Source organism: Scomber scombrus, chromosome 3, assembly GCF_963691925.1.
Source record: "Scomber scombrus chromosome 3, fScoSco1.1, whole genome shotgun sequence".
NCBI classification, from domain to species: domain Eukaryota; kingdom Metazoa; phylum Chordata; class Actinopteri; order Scombriformes; family Scombridae; genus Scomber; species Scomber scombrus.
This window is the reverse complement of record NC_084972.1, coordinates 8328736-8351028: the sequence shown is the minus strand read 5'-3', so window position 1 is coordinate 8351028 and position 22293 is coordinate 8328736. Positions and strand designations below refer to the sequence as shown.

The 22293-nt window shown below is 44.1% G+C and overlaps 1 protein-coding gene across 5 annotated transcripts in view; it reads left to right on the top strand.

Moving 5' to 3' along the window:
* magi1b (membrane associated guanylate kinase, WW and PDZ domain containing 1b) overlaps positions 1-22293 on the top strand; it is a 148142-nt gene that overhangs the window by 112033 nt on the left and 13816 nt on the right. For 4 of the 5 annotated variants that reach the window (XM_062444145.1, XM_062444128.1, XM_062444162.1 and 1 more), the window contains exons 13-17: positions 8820-8851; positions 11437-11683; positions 18282-18373; positions 18983-19175; positions 20207-20593. In XM_062444145.1, the coding sequence (XP_062300129.1) occupies positions 8820-8851; positions 11437-11683; positions 18282-18373; positions 18983-19175; positions 20207-20593 (951 nt within the window). The remainder of the gene's footprint in view (positions 1-8819; positions 8852-11436; positions 11684-18281; positions 18374-18982; positions 19176-20206; positions 20594-22293) is intronic. The other variant, XM_062444135.1, reaches the window with a different exon arrangement.

Below are 22293 nucleotides of genomic sequence, written 5' to 3'. Positions count from 1 at the left end.
TGGCTATCTGGCATGGTTTGAGCTGAAGTCAGTGACATTTCGCTGTGTACGTACACTTTCAGTGATACAGTCATTGTCAGTGCTGAAAAAACAGTGCACACGCCTGTTAATGTAGCAATTCAACATGCAACAGCCAGCTTTTGTCATGGCGTCTGATGATCACTGTTGAACAGATGCATTAAATGGAAACAAAGCAGCTGTGAATGGAGGATAAAACTGAAATGATTGAATTTCGGTAGTTTCCCTCCAATCCCCCTTAGACTCACAGACCACCAGAGCTCAAAAGGCACTGTGTGATACAAGTAATTGGACCATTTTCTCTGTCAGACTGTCCATAACTTGCTTTGGGGCTTATTAATTCAAGTAACTAAAAGGTTTTTGTGTGTGTGTGTGTGTGCGTGTGCGTGTGCGTGCGTGCGTGTGCGTGTGCGTGTGCGTGTGTATGCACAGTTTATCTCCTCTGTAGGGTTAAGTGCCCAGAACTGTCAAGGGAAATTGGTCAGATGAAGGGCAGCCAAGTCGCATTGTAGTCTTGCATTGAGTCTTGTGTTTTTCTGTCTCTTTTTACTCCACAGTACACGTGTGACTCCGTCTCAATTTATTTTATCTCCGTCTCTTTCACCATTCTGTCTCACTCTGTCTTTGTGTCCCTTCTCGACACACACACTCTCACACTCACACACACAGACCCAAACCTTCCACTCCCCATCACTGGCTTTTTTTCTAATGAGAAGCATTTCTTCATTGTGCTAGTGTACACAAGCCCATAAAATGATACAGCCTCATCATGGCGACAGGCTTAATGGGCAGTCAATAAAACAGAGGGCGGTTTAGCGTGACTTCTGTAAGTAACAGGCTACTGCTGATAGCCAGACACACACACAAGGATATGATTAGGATGGAAGGAACAACACTGAAATCAACACAAAGGTATGGATGAGGGGAAATCAATATTGAGCATTTTAATTGAACCTGTACTACTGCAAATAAACACAGGACACAAATATGAAAAGCAATTTAACATACATATATATATATTAAAGCAGGGCCTGTCTGTCTGGTACTTCATGCAAATTAATAAAAGAGCAATAGTCTGCTCACTACACTTCTCCCATTTCCACATTACAGTACCAATTACTGGCTACTGTATGTTTAACAAAGAACCTTTCTGATGAAAAGCCTGATGGCTCTAACATCACAACACAGCCAGTAATTAGTGAGCCCAAGTTAAACTGGAGTAGCGCAATGCGTTGACTGCTTATTTTCTCCGTCCCCCACCGGGGCTGAGTACAGCACCTCCAGATGGTTTCTGTGCCAAAAAATGGTGAGATCACTGAAAGCTAAAAATGAACGCTTGGTCAGATGTGTAGCTTTCTTTGAATCTCCTTAATTCTTTTCGACTGTATTTGATTGATTTATTGCGCAACTTCACATTTAACTATATTTAGCTTCTTTCTGTTAAGTGAAAAACAGGATTTTGTAGAAAAATATACTTATTTCACAAAGGCCGACCTATCCAACACCTGCACTTAGCTGCTTGAGAATTCTTTATTTGTTGCAGATATGAGGGCAGGGTAAGGCAGCTTTATTTATATAGTGCATTTCATAACCAGGGGCAACTCAATGTGCTTTACATAAAAACAAACATTTAACAGTAAGAATTGGAAGCATAAAAACATACAAACAAACAATTATAGTAAAAATTGGAAACATTAAAACATACAATTTTTTTAAAAAGAACCTAATTATAATAAAACAAAGTACAGAAAAATAGAAAGAGAGAAAGAAAATAAAAAACTAGACTAAAATAGAGAATAAAATAAACAACCAAACTGTTCTGATGATCTACATCTGATTCAGTGTGAGCAAATAAAATCTATTCTAACAGCCTATATGTTGCATTACAAGAAATAAGAACTAATTAGTTAAAGAAAACTAACCCTGGTTCCATCAAAGCTTTATAGACATGAGTGTATTTCTTCCATCCACTGAATTAACAAACATTTCCCATCCTTTAGATTTTCCCTGTTGAATCAATTTCTCACATGTCAATCCTCTGCTTACACTTCATAAACATGTCATATGTGTTGCTAACATATACTGTTCACACACATGGATAGTAGCACTCATGAGAAAATGAACCAAGTTTGTGGGCACGATGCCTTAATTACTCTCCCGCTCACCCATCACTGCTTTCTTACTCCAGCTCCCTCCACCTCCACCAGCAGCAGCAAGGCACACTGGCCTCTAATTGGGGTCTTGATGTCAGTTTTGCTTATCACACACATGCATCTTTTTCTCTCATGTGCTGTATTTTACTTTGACTCTCCTTCCATCCATCAGGAACCTCTTCTTCACTAAGCAAACACGTCTTGTGCATGTACACACACACACACACACACACACACACATACGAACGCTCACACACACACACACACACACACTCTCTCACAGTCACGCATCCAATTATAGATTCGAGGCAGAAAAGACCCCGGTACAGTCTTAATTGGTGGAGATCCCACCCCCTCCTCCTCCGCCCCCTGTTCCCCTTTCTGTTCTTATTCCCTGCTGCCAGTATGTAGATTCACACCCGTCGCTCGCCCACATACAGATGGGAGCCAATCCCCGAGGACCAGCGCGCGCAACAGTGTGCCCCCCCCCCCTTCACCTCCCTCTCTCTCTCTCCCTCTCTCGCTTGTCTTTCTCACCGTGTTCAAGCATGTGCGCACGTCAAAGTGTGTGTGTGGAAATGTCAATACACGTGTCAGCCACACTGTGCCGAATGTTGCGACTCACGGATCTCAGTGTGAATCTCATTTTAGTACCTCGGGGGGGGCGTGGGGCTTTTTTGCAATTCATCGTCCTTGTCTGAGCAAGCCGCATTAGTCGGGAATGATCTTTATTGACCCCTTTAGTCCAGTTAATGCATACAGAGGAGGAACCAAACACAGGTCAAGGTGTTAATGCTGTGAATATTTGACAATGTTTCACAGGTTAAACACACAAGACAGACGCTTCACGTTTTTTAAGATGCACCACCTAAACGCACTTGGACATGATTTATTACTTTAATCAGGTCTGCGTTTCGTGATACATCGTTCTTTCATTTGTCTAATTACACCGCTCTAATGTGCTCATTTTCCCCTGCCTGTCTTCCCCCCTGCCCCTGCTGATGCGCTGACATAATTCATTTTGGCCCCCGGTGTCTTGCCATAGCACAGACGCTAATTTCCTCTCCCCTGTTCTCTTTCAAAAAGGTGCAAATGTTACGGGGTCCGTCGGGATGCTTTCGACACACACCTGCTGCACAGGGCTTTTGTCAGCAAAAACTTGCTTGGGCGTTGAATTCCTGAAGCCATGCCTCCTAATATCCCAGAGGCTTATGTCATTAGTCAGGTATAGAAAAATGAAAGCCATTTGTTTGAGCAGGGTTTTTTTTTCCTTCACCTGTTTGTGAGCCCAAGCAGGTGCTGCAATGAATGCAAGGTAATTTGTGCTTGGCTGCAGCTACTGCTTGTGGCCATGTGGAGGGATAGGGAACGAAGGGATGAGATAGCTGCAGTGGATAAAGAAGGGGGAGGAAGAGGAGAGCTAGATGGAAGGATGTCAGAGGATCAGAGAGATGATAAAGGAGCGGTGCAGAAACCCCCATGTTTTGCTCTCTCTCTCTTTCTCCACTTCATGACTCATCAATCAACAATGACACATTAGTCCCTACTGGGCAATCAGGGCCTCACACTCCTCCCCTCTCTCTCCGAATGAGAGATGGACTCTCTCTCCCTCCTTCCCACTAAGCCAGCGGACGGACAAATGACGGGTTAAGGGACCGACACAGACGAGAGGTGTAAAACTATTTTGCAAATGTCAGTGTATTTGATGAGCTCCTCCGCCGCACAGTTGTTTTCCCTTATCTCCTTTTAGAGTAAACGCTGAGCCAAATACCCAAAGACACGACTGAGACTTCAGATTATATGTATGGGTGCTCGGGAAGCATTCATCAACAAACTATTCAAACCCATATAGGACGAGAGGGTGTATTTCCCTGCTGTGTGTGTGTGTGTGTGTGTGTGTGTGTGTGTGTGTGTGTGTGTGTGTGTGTGTGTGTGTGTGTGTGTGTGTGTGTGTGTGTGTGTGTGTGTGTGTGTGTGTGTGTGTGTGTGTGTGTGTGTGTGTGTGTGTGTGTGTGTGTGTGTGTTTCCCCGCAATGCCTCCAAGTGCAGTTTAAAAGAAATTTATATGCACCCTTCAAGACAGACAGGGGATTGAAATATGTGTTTTCTTTATTTGTATGTTTTTGTTTTTTTTCATGGATGTGTGGCTTAAAGAGGGCAGAAACACCAAGTGGATCATTGCCGCACTAGATAGCTCTTATTGGCATAATGGCGGGCAAGTGCACAGGCAGCTTGTAAATGCCTCCTGTCAAAAAGCACTCCACGGATCAGTGTTCTTTGAGGACGTGCACTGATAGGCACAAACACAATTACATGAACTTACATAACCCACATAAACAAACGCAGAGTTACTGGCAAGCGCATTCGCAAGGCCCCGGTCTAATGTGGACAGTCTCGCACAAAGCCATTAGAAAGAGATAAACATTGATGATGGGTCCCTGCACGGACCAAAGCAGGAAATCAATCCACTGTATGGGCAGGAAGCGTAGTATTTTCGCCCACTTTGCATTAAAAATTCTGCTGACTGCACGTTCCGATGGCACCGTAACGAACAGCATTGCAGTCCTGAAAATGCGATGATGTAGGTGGAGGGGCAGACACACAGCTCCAGCTAGAAGCCCACGATTCACCTCGCTCATTTTCGGCCGCTGTGAATCACTGCTTGTTGCACAGGGACAAGGTGAACCCCCCTCCTCCTCCTCATCTTTCACCTCCTCCTCCTCCTCCTCCTCCCTCACCCACCCACCCAACTCCAATCTCCCAGGTCTTCACACCTCTATGGCTATTGGGTGAATTGTAATTCTCCACCCTTGCACCATCTTTTGTTTCCATGACAATGCTCTGCAGATAATCTGCACTGGGGTCTCCTCTGGGTGGATGGCTGTGTGCATTTGTGGGAGGAGGGGATTTCACCCCTGTTTTTAAAAGCCATGCAAGGCATAACACGGAGGAAAAACACACACAAGGTTTAAGATAATGAAGCAAAACAGACTTAAAGAGAAATGCTACAAGAATATTCCAATCTTTTTATTTTTTTGGTACTTTCTGCTCACGGTTTTTGCTCTCTAAGGTCTTTGCTATCCATTTATTCAAAGTTGAAGGCACCTCTGTTACATTTAATTCCATTGTTTACACCGGCACACACACACACACACACACACACTAACAGATGAAGCTAAATAAAGCTGTACTCCGCAGGGCTGGTCACATCCAGGCTGCTGTTATACACACACACACACACACACACACACACACACACACACATACATAGCTGATGTGAGCCTTTCACTCCTTCACTGTACAGCCAAAGCAGCTCACCACAACAACCGTTGCCCGGAGACCGTCTGTCACTTCCCCACGGTCACCAGGCACGGTCGCCACGGTGACAGATGGACCTGCCTGTTGGAAGCCATCACTCCTAGCTGAGACCTTCCAACACGTACACACACACACGCACTCACACACACACACACACACACACACACACACACACACACACACACACACACACACTGGACAGACAGCATAATCTGCTTAGTAATGGCTTCCGTTTAGTGAGTGCCACGCTGCCAGGTTGGCTGCAACACTTTTGATCTGTGGAAGAGAACTGTGCAACACGTACTCCTTGTCACCCTGTACAAAGTTCAGCCAACACATTATGACTCCAAACTATTGCCCCTCTGACAGCAATTTTTTCTGTATTAATTTTTCATTTGAACAGATCCTAACTCACTGTATTCATGCTTTAATACAACATGTGTAATTGCATTTCTTCTCCCTCACCGTCTTACTAGTCTTTGCAAATAGAGTCCAACCAGAGTTTCATTTTACATGCATCCAAATGTAGGAATTTAACCATCTGTGGGGCTGCCACACAGAGGAAAACAAGTTGCGTTGGCTGTAATTCATCAAGTTATCCTTTAGGCGGTGAAACAAGGAGACTGTTACTCTGTCAAACTAAATAAAAAATCTCTCTACAGTACTCAAATGTACTGTATACTTTATTATTTGGCTCCATTGGAATTCATAATAATCCGCTGATATATCATTAATCATAAAATCTCCGAACATATTTAGTGCCCGTAGGTTAAATACTCCCTCATTATTCACTGTAAAAAAAATCATTTTTCTGCCACAAATTTTAAAATATAGTAAGCAGAGTAGAACGAGCTGAGGGGTGGGGGGAGATTTCACAGTGGTCTTTTTTTCCCCCATTATTTGAGAGCTGGAGGCGCTGAGGATTTAGTCAAGCTCTCCTACTCAGGCTGTCAGCGTGCGCGCTTAGGCGACATCGCCCACCTGTCCAAAACCGCTCTTTCCTCCCCCTTGTATGTAATTAGGACTGGAGGTTGGCCCAAACATCCATAATACCTTTTGATCTGGGAGCTTCAAACGCACTCTGGCGCTTCAATGACCACACACACTCTCTCACTCACTCAGACACACACACACACACACACACACACACACACACACACACACACACACACACACACAAACTAGAACTAGAACTGCATCTGCCTACTGATGTAATGTTGACCTATGCACAGTTTGGTTTTCCTTGCTTTTATATGTGTGTGACCTGTGTGTTGCCTGCTTGGATGTGTCCGGGTTTTTTTGTCTGGGTGCTTCTGGTGGAAAATCTAGGAGAGAGAGGGAGAGAGGAGTGTGCTGAGAGACACTGATGGACAGCAGCGGCAGATCAGTCGCAGCGGATAGATGTAGGATAATCAAACGGCAAGCCTGACACTCTGACTGACGGCATGCTAAAGCCTAAAGAGAATACCTTAGGATTGACAGTATGCATCTGTGTACGCATTTGATTAAGGGGATTGCTATGCGCTCCTTGAATGAATGATTCCTATTGATTGAATAAAGGTGAAAAGGGGAGAGGAGGTGAAGGCGAGGGGGAGGGGGGAGAGAGGAAAAAAGCTGCAGACGCAACACAGTTGGAGCTTTCAGTTGTGAATGAACCCAGATGTCTGAGAGATAAAGAAGATAAGAGTGTGTGTGTGTGTGTGTGTGTGTGTGTGTGTGTGTGTGTGTGTGTGTGTGTGTGTGTGTGTGTGTGTGTGTGTGTGTGTGTGTGTGTGTGTGTGTGTGTGTGTGTGTGTGTGTGTGTGTGTGTGTGTGTGTGTGAGATCTTATCCTCTCAGTTTCCCTAAAGATTGACACACAATGGTGGCCCATTTTCCTAGATCAGACACCGCCTTGTCTCCATCATGCTATACATGTGTTACACACCCCTATTATACGTCAGCAGTGTGTGTGGTTCTTACACACATTTTCTTACGCTTCTGTTCAATTCCACACATTTTAAAAAAATATTAGAGGTAAATACACACCACAAGTCTTTGTTTCACGCTTCACGCATCCCGTCTCCCATCTTCTCATTTCCATAACTTCATACAACTGTTTATTTCATGCAGAGTCGAGGGAGGAAGGAAAATGGGGGGGGGGGGGGGGGGGGGGGGCTTAAGGAGCACATTTCCAAACTAGATGGAGCCCGTGTTAGCGTTTTAGTCATCCGTCAGTCTCTCTTTGTGAGCTCCCCTGTGATAATGATATCTCGCGGATGATATTTCTGGCCACTGCTCATTCACGCGGAAGCTCGTCTGTCATACCTTAAGCACACTTCGATTTGTGTTGGGAGCTTTGCGCGTAGCCATCTGATTGTGTTTGTGTGTGTGGGTGTGTATGTGTGTGTGTGCATGGATGTTTATCAGCGTGTGGGGGTGGGAGGGAGACTGAGATAGAGAGGGAGGGAGGGAGGGCGATGATGCTGAGCGAAGAAAAGGGAGGGAGGATAGTGTGCAGCGAGGTGAGAGAGGGAGAGAAAGGGGAAAAAAAGGAAAAGGCAGCAGAAAAGGGAGAGACAGGGAGGACGCGCCAACTGCCTATAGATGCTGGAGCCTTCGACAGCGGAGCACGGCGCTCAGCGGACACAGGAAGATGGTCTCAGTAAGAGGGGAACTGACGGTTGCCTATAATTTAATGTTCAGTATCTTGGACTCCTTCTCCATGGGTAATGCTACGGCCAGGAAACTCCAGAGCACAGCTTGCTTTTTCTCCTACCCTCTCTCTCTCTCTCTTCTCTCCTCTTCTCTTCTCTTCTCTTCTCTTTATTCTCCAGCTTAGTTGCTCTCCAGGATTCTGTCCTCTCCTTTTAACTCTCACTTTTTTCTCCCCCCACCCCCCCACCCCCTCAAACACACACTCGCACGCGTTGCTGCCGCCGTCGGATAGCCAGGGTCTAGCGCCAAGCTTAGCCCTCGGGGCTGGCCCCACTCTTCCGCTGCACCAGTCAACCCTGAGCGCTGGCCGCGGCAGTGATGCAGATAGATCGCGCTGCCTGCCCCCCCCCACAACCCATCTCCCTCACCCACCCACCCTCCCACCTCCCTCCACTTCTAAAAACGCTAGCCGCGGATGGGAGAGCAAAGGAAGCAAGCAGGGAAAGAGAGGAAACGAGGGCTAGATCACCACTGTTCTCACATTGTTTTGGAGTCTGCGTTTTTTTCCTTTTATCTTTTATTTTGCATTGATTTTTTAGGTTTTTCTGAACATGGACTACATTCTATAACTACACTGGTAACCGTCTCCCTTTTTTTATCTTCTTCCCCCCTTTTTTTCTGTCTGGCTTCACAGGGGTGGCACCTGCAAAGAAGAGCCCAAAACTGGTAAGTAGTTGTTTTCTTGTGTCTTCCTCCCACCACCACCCCCCCCCCCCACCCCCCCCCCCCTCCATCCATCCTTTTATTATTATTTTTTTTTCTCCTGTCCTCTTACATCTGTGTTTCTGTCAGAGGGATATTTGTCTCACTTCCACTGCCCCCCCCCCTCCAACTCTCCTCTGTATTGTGTAACTTGTGTCGGTTGTTATGGGTCTGTTTGTAGACATGGGGATGCTGTGCCGTGCGGGGGTGGATCCCTGTAGCTTCAACATCAACACTAACCACCAGCATCCCCCTCTTCCTCCTCCTCCCCCTCTTCTTCCTCCTCTCCGGTGGGGGCTGGGACAAGGGGCTTTGATGCGCCGCGTGAGTTGGGTTGCTAACATGCGATGATCGCATCGCGCTGGGTGCTAAGCTCCCAGCAATGAGGGCTGAATGTATGATCACAGCTGAGGAGCGACCTCATCCTGCGATAGCTGCAGCATTAATGAGGGGGACCCTGTTGAATGTGTCTGACTGGATATGTTTGTCAATTTTGTTTTGCAGGAACATTTTGAGCTGGCTCCTCCATACAGAGATTACACTAGGAGGGTATGTGATGTCATTTAGATCAGAGCCGAAGTTGTTTTGGGGGGATGAGGTGCTGTGGTTTTGGTGCTGGGTAGATGGTGATGGTGAAGCATATAGAGGATAATAGAGGTGATAAATGAGTTGAACGTGGTAATGATGTGTTAATGCATGATATTCTAAAATAATGATTGGTTACTGCTGGTATTAGACTGTGTTGAAGCTGCTTATGTGCAACAAAACAAAATACATCTGGCTGCTAATGCCACAATGCATCAAGGTAGTGAACCCAAGTCTGGCCTGTCGGTGGCAAAGCAGGACTGAGCTCGGTCTGAGGAAGCAGAAAGGATTTGTTTTCACCCAGCCCCCGGACCCCAACCCCCCCGCCCCCCCCCCCCCAACTCCTCCTTCCCATCTTCTGTCTCCTTAATAAGTTATTGGAGCAGCAGAAACCAATGTATTAGATCCATCCCAGGGCACAGAGGGAGAACTCTTTGACTGCAGAAGGTCAAATCTAATAGATCCATCAAGAACAAGAGATTTGTTCTCATTTGAAAGGGGGAATAGGATTGTGTGTGTGTGTGTGTGTGTGTGTGTGTGTGTGTGTGTGTGTGTGTGTGTGTGTGTGTGTGTGTGTGTGTGTGTGTGTGTGTGTGTGTGTGTGTGTGTGTGTGTGTGTGTGTGTGTGTGTGTGTGTGTGTGTGAAACTGAAGAAGAGCTGAAGCTTCTGCTAATGACTATTTTATTTGATGGAATGTAAGTGACCAAAACAAACAAAAAACATTAAGCAGTCAAGGGAAGCATCAGTCTGACTTAAGCACCAGCATTTGTGACTAATTACATGACTCCATTGATTTTTTACTTCACCACAAGAACCCAGTGGGCTTACACACACACACCGATAGAGTAAGAAATTCCAGCTGGATCCACAGCTCTGACTTAATATTTGCTTAAGCGTCGAGCCTCTTTTATGTCTAACAAGGATGATGAATATAAACATGAATTGCAGAGGTGTCGGAGACTGATTCGTGGAGTAATGAGTCTGAATTTATTGAAGACATGGCTGCACTTTGAAGGCCAAACACTTTGATATTTGAGAACAGATGAGCAGCTCGCCTCCTTCCCCCTTTCCTGGTGTATTTTTGTACCGCCACATCTGAAGTAGCGGGACGTCACGTGACGCGGAGAGACTGAACCGCTGTCATTTTCTCTCAACCGTCTTAAAATATCTGTCTTTTCTTTCTCATGCTCTGTCTGTAACCCTTCCCTCGTTGCCGCTTGCTCCTTCTTCTTCTACTTTTTTTTTTTTTTTTTAAATCTGCAGAGTAATGATGAAGATGTGACTGTAAAGAACGTGGCAAGGGTCAAGGAAAGGATTTTGACTTGCACTCGCAGTGTGCTTGAGCTCTGGATTGTATGCGCTTTACTCTGCTCAGGCACAGCTCCCCTCAAATCCTTGAGCAGGTGCTTAAGTGCCCATGTTATTGAGGTGGCCAGCAGCAATTTATGAGGACTTTTACATTTCTGGCTGCACCAGTAAAATCCCCCCCTCCCCCTCCTTCAATTCAAACCCCACAAGTGCTTCATTCATTGTGAATATCTCTTCATATGCAGCAGTGGATACAGTTTCCTTATTAATACATTCCACTCTGTTAAACAAAAGGAATAGGCAATAAGTTGAGCTTTTTTTCTCCCACAGCTGAATGACTTCATCATGACAAACCACTGGGCTTCTTTATTCTCTCTTTGTATGTTAAAAGAATCGTCTGAATCATACAGCTTGATTGTTCTTTGTGTCACAAAAGGTAGCAACTTAAGAGCAGCTGACACTCTAATCAAAAATCCCTCTGTATTCATTTCATCGCCCTGTTTCACAACCCTGATTCCTCTTGTCTTCTCCATCCCAAAAGTTTATTTTTTTTATCTCTACGTGTACCTCTCTCCATGCCCCTCCAGGTTCACACCTGCACCACACATGACATATTCATATAACCAAAACGATTATCGATCTGCTTTTCCGACAGCAGTTGTCAAGGAAGGACAGTCAGAACAGCTCCCAGCACAGCGTCTCCAGCCACCGGAGCGCCCACACGGATTCGCCCGTGCACCCGTCCCTGGCACCCCCCCTCAGCGAGAGCGTCGCTCCCCCGCCCCCTTCTCAACCCCTGCCAGGCCTGCCGCCCCAGGACTCCCCAGCAGACGGGACCATCCAGAGAAAACCGGACCCCTTTAAGATCTGGGCCCAGTCAAGGAGCATGTATGAAAGTAGGCGTAAGTATATTATTATTCGGTGGCGGTTGGATGAGGGCTGCATGGGGCTGTTGGCTCGTGGGGGAGACCCTTGGTGTGTTTTAAAAAATGGTACTGCACGTTCTGGAGGAAGATTTGGGATGAGAGATGAGTCTTGTGCATGTAAGTAACTGATTTATATTCTTAAAAGAAAGCAACAATGACCCAACCTTTACTTTTGATCTTGTTCGTTCTTTGGAAAGGCATGTGGTCAACATTTGGTGCTAGGGGTGTCATACATGGATTTATTCTCTATTTATTCTCCATACATACACACATACATACATACATACATACATACATACATACATACATACATACATACATACATACATACATACATACATACATGGGTCAATGACGTATAAGGATTTATTTAAAAATAATAAATATGGGAATATCTATTGCAGTAATTCAAACATTAAGAAAGATTGAGTACACATAAATACATATTAAAATAGTAAATTAGGTGCTTTATGTGTTTTTCCATCTCGATGAATTAGAACTGACCTTAAAAAAGTCATGTGGTGCGACCGTGATCTATCTTAAAATAAATGAATTGAAGTGTTTTGAAACAAATTATTTGCATGTCCTTTAAGTTTTTGTAAATAATAATGTCATATTTATGTTCTATTATGTCACAGTTGCCTTCTTAAATGTATGTAAGACTTATTTTTCCTGTAAATTGCTTAAAAATGATTGAAAAAATTTAAAAATACAATTCAGTTAAGCATACTGTATCAGTGATTAATATTAAAAGTGATATTTTACTCTGAATTTAATAAAGTTATTGGTTTTATTGGTCGCACCACATGATGTTTTGTCCCTTTAAATAACAGAAAAATTACTAATAACTTGTGGTTTTTGAAAAGTTAAAGTGATTTCATATAAAGGAAAGGTACTACATATATATGGTATTTTTTAAAATCAATTTAAACCTTTTTCTAACTGAAAAAAATGCAGTTAGACTGAATATGTCATAGGCACGTCATTGACCCACATACATACATACATACATACATACATACATACATACATACATACATACATACATACATACATACATACATACATACATATGAGTGCTGTAAGCATGAAAGAAGTCTAATCCAATTCACTCAACTCCACTGAATGTAATTTATTGCCCTGAAGATAAATAGTGGGTCTAATGATTCCATTGTTGTAATGGGGATTTAGAGATCTCCATCAGCTGATGTTAGGTTTATTGACTATTTATCAGGTACTCTCTCTGTATACTAAATGATAGTTTTGGGAGATTTTAACATTGATTGGTTGACCGTTGCTTCTGATTATTTAAAGGATGTTTCTTGTAGCCTCGATTTATCTCAATTGATCAATGAACCCTCCAGGCCTAATATGAAGAACCCTTTAAGAATCTACTTTAACTGATTTAAATTTTTCTAACAGGAGTGATGAAAATATTGCAAGTGGTGTGTTCGACTCAAGGATTAGTTCTCATTGTCCTATTGCATGTGTTAAGAGCACACACTGGAGGAGAGCTTCATCACAAATCACAGTTAAGAGAAATGAAAGAGTTTTAAAAAGATAAAACAAGCTTTTCTAAATGACCTCTACGATAGTGACTTTCATCTTATATCTGGAATTCGCAAGCTTGGTCCCTAGCTGGAAAAAACTAGAGAGGTTCCCACTGGGTGTCATTTAGAAAATAAATGCCTGTCCCTTGTGAAAGGCTAAATCTGATAATAATTTGAACTTGATCTCTTGCTCTTATTCAAAGCCTGTAAAATTTTGACAGGTGGGACAATCTAATAAAAGCAATTCCGCTGCTTCCCAACCTACTTATGTCAAGGTTGATGATTGCTTAATCATAGTGCGATCTGTTCAGTCTTTGATAGACACTTTGAAGCATCTGGTCAATTTTTTTTGAGAGTTAGTGGATCCCCTCCTTCTAACACTGAGCATTATGAGGCTCTTCAAACCATTGATCCCAAGGAATTTACTGGTCAAGACAATTTGGAGCCTTTTTTTCCCCTTTATCTTTCTGTTCTACTAATTAACTCACATTTTAACCTTTCTGTTTCTAATGGTGAAGTTCCCAGAGTCTGCTCATTATCCCCCTGTATAAGAGAAAAGAGTGATCCAAATAACTACAGACCAATATCCAAACTTTCTTGTGTAGCTAAAATTTTGGAGTCACTTGTAATTTGTCAACTTAAGTAATTTCTTACCAAAGACTTGTCAAGTTTTGAGCCCACATCAATCTGGGTTCAGGCCCTTGCACAGCCCTGTTTACCATCACAAAAACCATCTTTGCGGACTTCTCCAAGGCATGTGCTAGGCTATCTGCTATCTGGCGTCTTTCGGAGCACACAGACGATGTAAACACATCTGTCACCTACTCAGTATGGTGCTGTTAATCCAGAAACTTCACAGCCCAACCTTATTTTCATACAGTCAGTGGGCTGCTCACAGCACAGCATCGTTATGCTAACAATTTTAGCTGTGCTAACTAGCTGCTAGCCACCGTGCAGGCTGGTAAAATGGATCTGTTGTTACTCCTGTTAGTGTTGGAAGCCTCCATATGAGACGCTACAGTTGAAAAATGTTTGTTGTCTTAGTCTCACAAGGCACCGAAATTTGGCACCAATTTATCTAGTGTCAATAGTTACTCTGTAGTACCGACGTAAAACAGTCAGTACTCTTAAAAGTAAAGAGTTTGGTACCCTTTTTCTTTTTACAATTTATATTAATATTATTGTTTCCTCTTTAACTACCATGCACATTTATATGAGGATGATACAGTCTTGTATTGTATTGTATTGCAGACTGCTCAGCTAGCTATGGAGACATTCATTCAACATTCTCCAAGCTTTATTAACTGATCTTAAGTGTAATGGCAATTCTTAAATTTCCAGTGTTCTTTTTTCCAGTTGCCATTAGTACATAGGTAGGCTAAGGGTGATCTCATGCACATCCAAACAACAGATTTTTAAGCCGGTAGCTGTTTAGTGCAATGAACATACCAGTTTTTTTCCTTCTCTGCCAGCTGTAGTGTGTTTCTCTGTTTGTGGCCTCACGAGAACTGTGTATGCTCCCCCTGCCTGTGCCCACCATTTTCTGTCCCATGCCCCAACATATACAACCCTGTGCATCTAATGACTGCCACCCAGTGTCAAGATGACCAATAATAAACATAAATGGCATGCATTAAGCTTGTATTGAATACACATAAAGCTAAGTTTGTTATTCTCTGGCGTTAGAGATGTCAGTAGCTACAACTTTCATATTTCCACCATACAAGGATCCATTACTGAGAGAGTTACAGAATATAAATACCTTGGTGAATGGATAAATGACACATTCACATTCAAATTTCATACTGACAATCATGTAAACAAATGAAGACAAATAATTGTTTTGGGGGTTTTTTGTATAGAAACATAACTAACTCTAATATACTTTGTAGGAAAAGGGTTTTTGAAGCTGTTTTTCTCTCAGTTATGGATTATGGTGATGAAATGTATAGGCATGCCTCTGCCTCTACTCTTGAGCCCTTGGATGCTGTTTAATATTCTGTACCTTAGGTTTATTACTGGTGATGTTTATAGCACTCATCATCGCATCTTATATGAAAAAGTTGGGTAGTCTTCTCCATCTGAGAGACGTGATATGCATATATATTTGTTTATCTACAAGGGCTTTATTGGAATTCTGCTGCTTTATATATCACAGCCATGCCAGATTTGTCCTTTGGACCACATGGAACTCTTAATAAAGTAAAGTTGATGAATATTTTGGTAACCCCTACCTGCTTTGGATAGCACCAAACTAGCTGTGCCCCCCATTTATTATATGTATATTTTGAGTGTAGCACAGTGGTATCAATCTTTTCCTCTAACTCCCATCAGCAGTAGATGAATCATGAGATATGGTTTTACTGTATATGAATCCCAGTGTGTATCACTGTGTAGTCTCTGGAACTTTGAAAGCTGTAAAGTTAGCTTTGACTATTGTCCTATCTGCCCAGTATCAGAAGCACAAGCCTCCCACATGTTCTCGTCCAGTCCTAGAGATGCCACTTAAGTCCAATTGTCGACAATGGCACCATTGACACACTTTTCCACAAGACTTCCCTTTAGAGACGCATGGGCGTATAATTAGCGGAAGTAGTAGAGTGGATGTCAGTGGATTGCATATCTCCCTCCTTCTTGTCTTGCCTAGCCAAAGCGAGGGGATAGCTCCAATTAAAAATAACCCTCAGATCCACTGTCAAGAGAAAAAAAAAAAAACAAGAGAGGAGGAGAAAAAAACAGGAGTCTGAGAAACCTGAACATCTAATCACTTTCCCAGTCAACAGTTGTCAAGGACTTTCATTATTTAGATGTCTATGAAGAAGAATGTGAAAAGAAGGGCTAAGCGTGGGCTAGTAGTGCCTGTTGGCAAGCTGCCTCGCAGGGCTGAAAGGACAATGGTTTTTGATTTAAAAAGGAAATAAAAAATAGTGATGGAGAGCAGAAGGAAACCATGAACCAAGGGGGAGATTATGTCTACACGCCTGTCCGAAGGTGATGGAGTCTCGACAGGGGTTTTCTAAATTGCCTGATCCTTTGCCTGGTACAAATGGAAAGGCGCGCACAAAGGATAATGAAAGAGGGGAAGCTGCATTCTGTAGAAACAGAAATGGAACATAAAACAGATATGTTAGGATAAGAGAAAGGTCAAGCTTTGGGAGATCAAGGGATTCCGCAGTGTAGAAAAGCAGAGAACGACAGAGAGGACAGCTGACCTGTAACAGCAGGTGTAAATCCTCCGCTCCCTCACGCCGCATTGAACTCCCGTCCATAAAATCCTGCGACATGCACCACATAGGGCTCGAGCCTCGGCTAAGGCGAAAGCATTACTCCACGCAACATTCGCTGTAATGAAAAGTTCTGCTGAGATCAAGGTCTTAAACACGCTATGTGGTGAATGATTTCCATTTGCAGGAAATATCCCAACAAAAAAACTGACACAGCATTAACCTGCTCCAAACAGCGGGGCCAGAGAGGATAGACGAATCGCCTCGTGCTTTATTAGCCCTCATTTTTTATTATTGTTTGGTTTTAACATGTTCCCAGTTTAATTTCCTCACTGTTTGAACCATCGGCGCTCGTTATTTACAGTCCTCGCCTGTAGAGCGATAGCTCCGTGTGGGCCCGTCCATCTCCATAAAATATCGATCAATTCACGCCCAGTTGCCCCGCTGTGGGGATCACTTAGGGATCTATTAATTGTCAGAGGCAGGTTGTAACCACGCAGGTGACCCACCCCACCCCCCCTCCAGCAAGTGCAGGTGCAGATTGTGACAGTTAGCCTTTGACTCGTCCTCTCCCAGTGCCTCCACAGTTACATTGTGATAGATCGGAGGAGATGGCAGCACTCCACAGGGGTTTTAACTGTTAACTGAAGGAACAGATTGGAAGCAGGCTGCTTCTGCCTTCTGCCACCCTGCCGCCTCTTAGTGGCTTTAGTGGCCTTGGCAAAAGTGGCATGTGCCGGAGCGGAGGAAATCTCCCAGGGAGGTTTGCTCGGGAGGTGTGTGTTTGTCAGCACGTATAACACAGCTGCGGCCATACAAACGCGCAAGTGAATAAATATACTTAAACCAAAGGAGATCATGTGTTCACCGAGAGGAAGACCACACACACACATACACTTGCTCCTTCTCCCTCTCCCCTTGGCTCCCAGTAGCCCCCCTCCCCCAATGAGCCCCCCCTTTCCCCCCATTTCACCTTCTCTGCTACATGAACCATGAGCTGTCAGTCGCCGCAGTGCTTTTGCACAGCACCTAGCATGCACACACATACACAAAACACAAACACACACACACACTTCTCTCTCTCTCATTGATGGGAGCGGACTGTGAACTAGCCACACTCGGACCCCCTCTGCTCAATAATACATTGCCTATTGCAGCATGTATTAGCACCTCTGGTGGGTGGGAAGTGATATGTAATGTAGGGAAGATTGGAAATGGGGGTTGCATGTCACACATTACATACATAAAAGAAACCGTGTAATGTTGTCCACTGGATTAGTAATGTCCAGTGTAGTATATCATATTTCCAACATCAGAGGGGACTTTCATCAAGATCAGTTCTAATTATGAGAGCAATGAACGAGGACGCTCTGGATTTTTTTGGCAGCCTGTCTGGCTTTTGATAGTTTATTTAAGCTCGATACCTATGCTCTTCTCCCAAAATAGATCACTCTAGTCTTTTGATGGATCGCTTGTTTTGTTCTTTTTCTCTCAAAGCCTCCAGACAGTTTGTTTGTGCAAAGTGCTTTCTTAGGGACAAAAGCTTCGAACAGTCGGGAGGATGATTATTTGTATGTTGACAGAAGCAGGCAGTTGGTTCGACTCCCCGAGAACAATGAGCGCATCCGTAACGGCCATACTAATGTGTGAAGCCCTCTTTATGACAAAGAGTTTTAGAATTGATGTATTAAAATGGCTAATTCAAAGGTTAGTGTTGAATTTCACTTGTACTGAGAGTCCCCAGGGCTGGCTGTTTAATTGTAGGTAGAAATGTTAATAATGGTTTGTTGATTTTTCCAGTTCCAGACTTCCAGGAGCAGGACATTTTCCTGTGGAGGAAGGACACAGGGTTTGGCTTCAGGATCCTGGGTGGAAATGAGCCAGGGGAGCCGGTGAGTCTGTCGCTTCCGCTTTTCTGTCTCTCATACGTTTGCTTTTCAATTCTCAGTATTTACACTTGTAAACAATGCATAAACTACAACCAAGGACGTTATATTCCCAGCTTTAGAACAGCATCTATATGTTTTCTTTTTTAAACATATCTTTTATTTCTCTCTATCTATACCTCCTATTTTCTGTTTATCTTCCTTCTGTGTTGTAGTTCTGAGCTTCTGTGTTGGACTGAAATTCATATTGGTGATTTCTGCAACACAATTTCTCTTTGATCTGGCCAATGTAGCCTCAATCACTTTTCTCTTCTCCTTTTTTTATAAAGGAAAATTTGTTTGTTCTCCTTCACTGGCCTGCACTGTGTATTTTTGAAGGGAAAAAATAATGACTTACTATTGAAACAGGCTGGAACGAAGAGTAAAGATGCACTAGTGAGGTTTCAATTGTAGAAGACTGTTTCCTTTATTCACATGTGTGTATTATGTTTTGATTCAGGTTGTCTGACTTTTTTCCATCTACTATATGAAATTTAAAGCACATAGCTGTTTCTTGTGGTACTTATCTAGATTTGTGCACACATTCTCATCTTATCTACGCTGTTCATTTTTTAGATATACATCGGCCACATAGTGAAGTACGGCGCTGCAGACGAGGACGGACGCCTGAGGTCCGGCGATGAGCTGATATGCGTGGACGGCACGGCGGTGGTGGGCAAGTCGCACCAACTGGTGGTGCAGCTGATGCAGCAGGCGGCGAAACAGGGTCACGTCAACCTCACTGTGCGACGTAAAACAAGCTACGGCGGTAAGTAGCATGTGGAGAGAAGCATCGCCTATTAGAGAACAGCTGACAGGTCTAGAAAAGTCTATATTTGCAGTTCAAAAACTCATATAATATACTAACTACTATAATTAAACAAAATTGGATGTTTTTATTATGTCATTCCAGCCTCCAAGGCTGCCATTTATTTTCCTCACACTTCCATGTAGAGCCTGGGGGAGAACCTGCTCACAGTGTGCAAGGGTCGCCCCCCCCCCCCCCCCCCCCCCTTCTTCTTCTTCTTCCTCCGTAATAGTCTAGGTGTATAATGGCAGGAAGCGGTCGGCGGCTGCAGCGAGCAAACAGCCCTGCCCTATCGCCGCCTTCATACCGGCTCAGCTCAGGCCCCGCGCCGCTCCTCGGCAGGAGATAAAGAAAGGCCCATAAACATGACGGAGAGGGTGGTCAACCTTCGGCCCCGGCAACAGCAGCCAGACATTAGCGCACCGCCGCTCTCCGTCTGCCTCCGAACGGCTAGATTATGAGGCTCCTTTTTCCACGAGCAGCTGTACAGGAAATGAAAATGTGAAATGAAATGTCCAGATACAGCAAGCAGCCCCTCGTCTTTAGTTCATCTTTTGTTCAGAACAGATCAGAGGAGATATTATTGGAGTGGCTCCTCTCCCTGAGCTGTCTCTGCAGCTTCTCTTTTATCATATCAACATAAAGGAGTAGTGTTAGGAGAGAAATAAAAGGCTGATGTTGATTTACAGTTTTATTTTCAGACTGTACAGATGTTGTAACGTTTGGCTTTTGTTGTCTTATCTTGACAGTTTTAATGTTATCTCGCCTTACACACCCATTACTTTTTCTTCTTCATTATCTTCTGAGTCTGTTACATAACACAGACTGGCCTAATTCTCCTCTTAATCTTCTACCTCACCTCTGCGTCCACAATCTGTTCCCTCTTATTTCTTTCCATAAATCTTTCTCCTCTGTCGTTCTCCGTTTTATTCCCTCTCTAACTCCACTCTTCACATCTCCATCTTTCTCACCCTTTTGTTTTCCATCTCTAGTCAAAGCGGAAGGAGACGTGCCTCCGTCGCCGGCGTCCTCCCACCACAGCAGCACCCAGGCGCCCAGCCTGACGGAGGAGATGGGAAAGCGTACCCCGCAGGGCAGCCAGAACTCCCTCAACACCGTCAGCTCCGGCAGCGGCTCCACCTCCGGCATCGGCAGCGGGGGAGGAGGGGGCGGAGGGGCCGGGGGCAGCGGCAACACAGTGGTCCCCGTTGTAGCAGCAGCAGCCGTCGTCGCCTCCTCTCAGCCCCCCAACGTCGTCTCCACCGTCCCTATATCCGCCTTGCAGCCCTACGACGTAGAGATCCACCGCGGCGAGAACGAGGGGTTCGGTTTTGTCATCGTGTCGTCGGTGTCACGGCCCGAAGCCGGCACCACCTTCGGTAAGAGCTTCTTTTTCTTTTTTCCGGAGCGTCCTTAAAAGTCACAAAATATTTACAAGGCGCATTGTTATTGACCGTGCATGCAAATATTATAGAGATCAGTTCCCATTCAGCAAAACATGAAACACACTCTTACAGCTTTCCCTCATCACTCTGGCCTTTTATCTTCCTGTCGTCTTTACGGGCTGCCTTTGTATCATCCATAAAACCAGTGAGCACTAAATAGCCTGACAAACAGCGCAGATTCTGGCTATTTACAGTCTCACCAGATCAATACCAACACTCTTCAAAGAAGCGGTTTCTTCTTTCTCATTTTCGTCTTGACTCTTTCAAACCAAGACACTGAAACCCTTTCTTCGCCTGCAGCTGCTGCTATACTCACACAGGGCTTTCATAATTGATCAAAAGTGAAGTGGGTCTTACATAAGGGACTTGTATTATTCAGCTGAACTTAAATGGCTTCTGCCGAGCAGGTCGGCATTAAAAAGCCTAATGACATCTTAATGAGAATGAGTTCTGTAAGCAGGATAAATAGGAGGAAGTGGCCGCTGTGAATGACATTTATTTATTACACAGCATAGGATCATGCAGATGTACTGATTGAAATCACACAGTCATTTTAGGTTATCTTGCATCACTACTGTAACATCACAGATTTTTAGTCATACAGCAGTGCCTCTATTTGATCGCCTCTCACGCATCCTTTCATCAGTTTGGTCAAATTCACTCTACTTTACACGCAGCTCCACTCTGTGCCATGACTTCCTGCCTACACCACTACGGCATTTCACTGTTCTCTACACTCTTATCTCCTCTCAGTGTGGGTGGACTGAAAAAGGCCTGAAAACGCTGTACTTTCCAGGTTGGCTTTCAAAAAGTGGCAAAGCCTCCACTTCACAGGCCAGAGTGGGAAGCACAGGCCAACTTCATTTGATTTGTCATGACATTGAAACTCTAATGGAAACCTATTGGCTACATTAAGTTTCAAACCTAGTTATTTCCCTCTAATATGTCAACGGCGCCTGGCAGCGATGGTGTCAGAATTCAGTCCATCCATACACTCTGTACTGTATTTTAGAAGAAGCACTTTTTGTTCAGAAATGCAGCATCATTCTTTCGCGTGTCCACTCAACGCTCAATATTTTACAGCCCAAAATGGTAAGAATCAGTTAAAAAAAGACAGGAAGAGGAATAATAGTGCAAAGTCAGATGGGGGGGAGGAAAAGGAGTGATTGCACGCTCCGTTTCTCTCTGCAGTGACTGATGTTAGACTGCAGAGAGAGAGAGAGAGAGGAGGAGAGAAAGAGATGGACCTCAGGGTAGCTGGTGAGATGTCAGCTCTGATGTATGTACGTTGTCTCCAACTTTGCACAGGTGCAGGTAGATGCAGGCGACACAACAGCTTTTTCATTATTAGCTTCTTTTTTTTGCCGCAGAGAAAGACTCTCGTGCAAATATAATTATTATGCTCATTTTTAGAAACTTGCCGGAGCAGGTTTACGAAAAAAACAGGGAGGGGGAGGAGGAGACAGATTGGGCGGAGCAAGACGAAACACATCGGATATGGAGTCAAGCTCAGTTTTTCCAATGATTAATTTTTGAAAAGCAATTTACAGGGAAAGCACTGAGAAGTACAGTTTGACAGATTCTCTTATTTCTCTGCAAAAGCACATCAAATTCTCCTCTCCTTTGCCAACGCT